This window comes from Thalassophryne amazonica, chromosome 18 (genome assembly GCF_902500255.1).
Source record: "Thalassophryne amazonica chromosome 18, fThaAma1.1, whole genome shotgun sequence".
NCBI classification, from domain to species: domain Eukaryota; kingdom Metazoa; phylum Chordata; class Actinopteri; order Batrachoidiformes; family Batrachoididae; genus Thalassophryne; species Thalassophryne amazonica.
Genome location: NC_047120.1, coordinates 69909245 through 69915756, shown reverse-complemented (window position 1 = coordinate 69915756; position 6512 = coordinate 69909245). Strand labels below are relative to the sequence as shown.

General features: G+C 42.5%; 1 protein-coding gene across 1 annotated transcript; it reads right to left on the bottom strand.

Annotated features, from left to right (window-relative positions):
- Positions 1 to 3062: 3062 nt before the first annotated feature.
- On the bottom strand, positions 3063 to 5249 carry wfikkn2b (WAP, follistatin/kazal, immunoglobulin, kunitz and netrin domain containing 2b). Its single transcript, XM_034194668.1, is given in 4 exon segments — positions 3063 to 4141; positions 4143 to 4169; positions 4171 to 4676; positions 4781 to 5249. Coding segments are annotated over 4 exon segments (1719 nt in total). The 5' UTR covers positions 4967 to 5249; the 3' UTR covers positions 3063 to 3141.
- Positions 5250 to 6512: the final 1263 nt, after the last annotated feature.

Genomic DNA, 6512 nt, shown 5'->3' with positions numbered 1-6512 from the left:
TGCCTTTTTCTTAAAATGGTAAATGTACTGCATTTATATAGCGCCTTTCCATCTGAATCAGAAGCTCAAAGCTTTACAATAATGCTTCACATTCACCCCGATGTCAGGCTGCTGCCATGCAAGGTGCTCACTGCACACTGGGAGCAACTAGGGGATTAAGGACCTTGCCCAAGGGCCCTTAGTGATTTTCCGGTCTGGCTGGGGCTTGAGTTGAGGATCCTCTGGTCTCAAGCCCAACACTTAACCAATAGACCATCACCTCTGAAATAGTTTTTAAGGTCCTGCGAGTTATACTCTGGTGTAAATTGTGCACTGAAAAATCACACATAATAGAACCCAGTTGTCATATCGATTGTCAGCAAATATTTAATTTATTCATCAGGTCTTCATAAGTAGTAAGTCCCTTCAGCCGCTCCCTCGTTTTCACTCAGGGTCGTCACAGCAGATCCTGTTCATTTGGCACAAGTTTTACACTGGATGTCCTTCCTGGCACAACTCCACATTGCATAGAGAACTAGAAGCACTCAGAGTGCAAACCTCCGCCAAGGCCATGGGGTCACTGACGCCATAACATCTGCACGCCGTGGAATCATTGAACCTAAAAAAGTCTAACAATGATGTTTGCTCAGTAGTAAAAAAAGTTTAATCTGCTGTGACTGGATAGCATGTATCCTTAGCGCTTGGCATCACAGTTTATTGCAACTTGCACCTTTCCCAGAAACTACTGTCATCTGAGCACTGATATTGATATTGCATGTGCTTATAGACAAAAACAAATAAGAGACAAAATTCAATTTATTATTCAACTAAACTGCAAATATATACATTTTTTAACATTTATGAAACACTTCTCTAAATAAATAACAGTAAATTCTGAAATAGAACTATTTTTTAAGTGTTCCATGTGCTACACTGACCCTAAAGAGATTCCCTTCTTGGCTCAGTGATCTATTCAACAATTCAGTGTTACAACCAAAACTATGATACATACACTTTTCTTTCGTTTATATTTGACATCCTTGACCATGAAAACATACCACTAGAACTTGGAATCACTTTTATGTCTTTATTAGTTCAAAAGTTATTGTATAAAAATGATTTTTCGGTAATGGCGGTTTTCTTCTGGATCTAGCTCCATAACATTTGAAGCTACATCAAATCTGATGACACCTTACTGAATCAGTACAGATTCAGCTACAATTTGGTGTTAGTTGTGCATCTCTAGCTTCATTTGTCACCTCACACTGACACATTTTCTATTTTCCCTATATTTTTGCATATTCTGGATCACCAGATCTGGAATCTGGATCCGATCATCACCAAACTTTGTTGTTTGATAGAACATTTGACTATGTTGCACCCTAATTTTTTTCAAGCCTTTCTGCCTTGTTTTGTGGAGTTAGAAACTAGAATGTCAAAATTCCCCCTATCCCGCAATGGTGAAGAATCCTTTAAAAATTCCTGGATCTGGATCGTGATCCGGATCACCACTAAACTTTAATCACTTGTTCCTCTTGTCATTTCCAACCACTCCACAAAATTTCATCAAGATCCGTTCAAACCTTTTTGAGTTATCCTGCTGACAAACAGACAAACAAACAAACTCGACCGAAAACATAACCTCCTTGGTGGAGGTAAAAATGGCAGGGGTGAGAATTGAACCCAGAACCTTCAGCACTGAAACCAAGTGCACTAACCACTTGGCCACTACTATTTTTTTATGATTCTTTGAGGCATTAAATGTGGTTAAACCTTGTGCACAGTACTGTGTGTGTGTATATATAAAAACTTTAACTTGTTGAAGTAGACACACGTCCTGCTTCAATCATCTCCAGATTGTCAGCTGCTGAAGTGTAGGTCTGAGCTCCCTGGTGATTTTGCCAGTAAAGGAACACTGTAATCTCCTGCCTTCCTTGATGCTGTGGATGGGAGAAACAGAATCTCATGTGGGAAGTAGAACACCCTCATCGAAGCCCACCAAGGTCCATTAGCTCACAGACGCCTGCTGGCACATCATGAAACACATGATTTCTGAATGGGAGTGGATCTGAGGTTTACAGCTTGGGCTCATTACCCAATTAGTCTGGATCATGGAGGAAAGCCAATGCAGGGTAAGATTTTTACACCACAGGGGTCTTTGGCTTGGTGGGTTGTGTTTTGGTGCATTTTGGGAATGGGGGAGGGACCAGGGTGTTCTGGGGACACGCTATTCCCCCGTCTCTTTCATCAGTGCCTGTTAGAGTAAAATACCAGGTCCGTAAAGCTGCTGCACTCTCCTACAGGTTTGAAGACGGTTTTTTAAAAAGTTGACTGTACATGACTGCAACAGAACACAAGCGCTCAGTGTCCTGCTGAAAACTTTAGATCATAAATAAATATGATGGAAGATCATAAACATAAGACAGGAGAAAAATCATAAACCTTTATTTCTTTGCACATTACAAAAAAAAAAATGCAATATAATAAATTGGGTGCAACATACAAACATGAGATAAAATAATAAATAGCCAAAACATGAGATCAAGCAGATAAACTTGACACACAATCGATGGCACAATCTGCGATTTTGGCCTTTCAATAAAGTATAATACATCCAACTGCTGCAAACCCACTGATGTGAGCTCAGTGTTTTTATGCAAATAATCTGCATTTTCAAATGTATAATGTTGGAATATGTTTGGTTACTGAACGCACCACGACACTCACAAATTAAAAATTCATTAGAACTGTGAATTAGGAGAGTTGATATATATATATATCAAGTTTTATTGTTTTATGGTTTTTGTGCTTCGATGCAAAGTCTGCAATGTCCATTTCTGCTGGAGGCAGCAGAGGGTACGAGTGAAGACGCCGTCTGGGGGTTTAAGGTAACAAGAGGATTTTGATGGATGTCCTTGGTGTTCTCGGACCTGGTTTTTCAATCAACATCACTGAGGGATCTTTAGCAGGAAAACTTGAGTGCAAGAAAAAACACTTTAAAATTCCTAATTAGGAGCTCCACAAACTTATCAAAAACAAAACAAAACACCATTAAATGATCTTTAAAATGAAAACGTAATTGTTCAGAAGAAGCTGGATGTTTGCAGTCACAGGGTTGAGGATTCTATCTGAACATTGCGGGCAGATCACAGCGGCGAGCTCCTAACGAGGGCTGTTGGTGATCGCTTTGAGAATGTCACACGTGTTCTTGGAGATCACCTCTCTTAGCTTCCGTATGCGCCGCGGGCTTGAAGCGCCCACGTAGCTCTCCGGCTGTAGGACGGCCATGCCGTCGATCACGATGCCCATGATGATGACCTGGCCCTCTGCAGCGGCCCGGGTGATGTTTGGACAGGGACAGTTCCAGTCCATGTTGACAAAGGTGATTTCAAGAGGCTCCGTCCCAAAGAAACGAAGACCCATCTTCTCATCCTTGAGGATGTCTTCCACAGTCACAAGTGCGTGGCCCGAGTCGTGGTCTTCTGTTAGTTCTGTCATGCGACCTAGGATCACAAAGTCGCTCCTGCAAAAGCTCGTCACCATCTTGCCTCGTGGCTTACAAGCCTTGCAGTGGTGATTTTTCGGATAGGGACATGTGTCTTCGCAGGATTCTTTGGAAACAAAGTTGTTGTCATTGCCCTCGCAGCCTCCATAGATGAAGGACTGACACTCCCTAAAGGTGCTGCTGTAGGCCCAACGTGGCACATAGGACTTACAGGGCCCCTGCAGGCTGGGCAGCCCACAGGGGCCCGACAGCTCCGGACCACAGCACTGCATGCACTCCTCATATGTCTCCAACACTCTTCTGGACTGCAGGTTGCTGTTGCTATGGCAATAGGTGAAGGAGAAGCAGTTGTTGGTCTTGGGCTCGTAATACCAGCTGACTTTTTCTTGGTCACTCCCACAATCCTCTGGGATATCAGAGGGTTTGTGGCACTCCTCAGGCTGACATCGCATCATGTTCTTTGGTTCTGCATGGACCGTCGGTTTTGTGGGCAGCACAGTCAGCGGATGTTGCGCTTGCAATAAGCCAGATGGGTTCTGAGCTGTGCAGGTGTAGACACCTGAGTCGTGGGGTCGGGCGCTGAAGATGACCAGCTGACCGATGTTGGTGACTACCATGTTACCATGCACATGGTTGCGCTTCATGATCAGCCCTCGCCCCTTTCTTCTCCCAGGTGATCTCAGGGCGGGCGACCCTCAATGTCACACAAGAAACTAGCTGTGCTGCCCTCGTTGATGAACTGGTGGGCGGGGCTGCTGACCATGACAGGTGGTTGAGGGTCAGGCGGCGGTGGGGTAGTAGCGTGAAGCGGAGCAGTGGTCGTGTGAAGTGTGGTTACCTGGAGCAGTGAAGGGCTGGTGTGAGGCCAGGTGAGGTGGACGTGGCAGGTGACAACATACAGGGTGATGCCCTTGGAGCACGCCTCCGCGTCCATGTAGCACTTGTTGTAGTAGGTCATGCCGTCAGACGCGCAGGTGAAGTGGGGTTCTCGCTCACAGCGATCCCGGCATTTGCACATTGGTTGGCCATCCCAGATATGGCACTCAGATCCCTGCTGGGGGCACATGAAACTGGCACAGGTGGCCTCCTTGGGCATTCCCACAGGTCCCTTGTTGCCGTCCACATAGCGAGCTGCCACACAGCTCCGATTTCCACACACATTGGAGCAACACTTCTCAAAGGACTCACACTCCTGCAAGAGGAGGGACACATTCCAAAAATTAAAAATTCACAATGACCAAACTAATTTAAAGCAGAAATGCAGCACTTTTCAAAATTTAAAGAATTTGCTGTTACCTGATCAGAGTCACACTCTCTTGTGCAGGTGCTCATGGCGTCCACCCACAGGTTGGGGTTCACGTCATTGGGGCACATGCCGGCATGTGAGTAGGTGGTTTGGGGGAAGGCTTCGAGCTGGAACTCCATCCATCCTGACAGAAACACCAGGAAACAGATCCACCGTGGAAACGGCCTCCACCACATCTCCAGAGCTTCTCAACAAGTGGACAAGATGTGGGGTTTTTTCCCTCCTGTGATGAACGAATTCCACTTCTTTAATAAACAAATCAAAAGCGCATCACACGTGGAAGTCTGCGCGTCAGCTGCGGTGTGTGTCCACTGTCGAATCCCTCTGTTCTATTTATACCGCCGATCCGCCGCCATCGCCGGGAGCATCAGTCGCCAAGCAACTCGGAACATGACAGTTATGATTTGCTCCTCAGATGTTCGAAGAAGCTAAAAAAAAAAAAAAAAAAAAAAAAAGTATTTGGTAAGTTTGGGCTGGCGCTGCACTGCTTCACCTCGTTTAACTCTTTACCGGCTCCAGCGGGGCTCGAAGGCGCTGTGCGTAAAGACGCACGGAGCGATTCAAATAACGCCGGTGTGAGGTAGAGAAGGTAAGTTTAAGAAAAAAAAGAAGATGGGAATTAAAGCACAAACAGAGTTTACGCGTATTTATCGAGTTTAAATGACATCCCGCGCTCTGGTTTTACTTGTAAAAATCATTATTAATTTAATCCTCTTAACGGAGACGCACTCAAATCTATAAGAAACTTCGTCCAGAACTTTTGTGAACTCCAGTTTATGGCACAGTCATAGTTTTACACCGAAACAATAAAGAAATTATTGAAAAGTTCAACGGATTTTTTTAAATTACACGAATGAGCTTCTATTAATTTAATGGACATTAAAACCTGAAATTTGATCAGTTCTTCTATCACATTAATGCATACGTGGATGGATGGATGAAAACAATCTATAATATCTAATTTTATTGGATAAATTGTGACTTATTTTGTTGTTTTATGTTATTAATCTAATTTTGTCGCTTAAAGTTTAAGTAAACTGCAGCATGACCTCAAAGTAGAACATATTAATTATTCTGATTTCTCATTCGAATAAATGCATTTTCTTGTATTTAAATAATTTGTTAAATTACTGCAGTTGTAGATGATATTATTTAGAATATTTATTTTTAATAATTTAACTTTTATGTCCTCTCTGCAAAGTAAACTTACATTTCTATGAATAAATGTCGAATTAATCATTTTTTTAAACTTTGTTTTTCGTTTAAATTATTACTTCTTTTCGCAGTGACTAAAATCATGGTTGTATTCTTAAAGAAAAAAAACTGTATATATAATCTTAAAAGTATTTCTGCACAGGAGTTTTCTTTTATTTTTTTCCACCAACATTCATCTGAGACTTAAACATCTCGCTGCGCAGGATTATTTTTTAATCAAAACAACCACTTTCTGTTAGATTTATGGAAAGTGTGAAATTCCACTTAAAGCAGAATAAAAGGTAGAGGCGATGACGTGCAGAATGCTGTGTGAGATAATTTTTTCAGGTAGGCTGCTGCAGCACAAGAGTTAAAATAAACTGTCTTTGAACGCATCGTTTTCAATTCTGACTCCAAAGGTCAGATGAGGACAGTAGAAGTAAAAATAAATAAATAATAAATAAATAAAAGTAAAAAAAAAAAAAAATCCAGAAATCCTTTAAAGATCAGGTGAGGTGAAGCACAGTG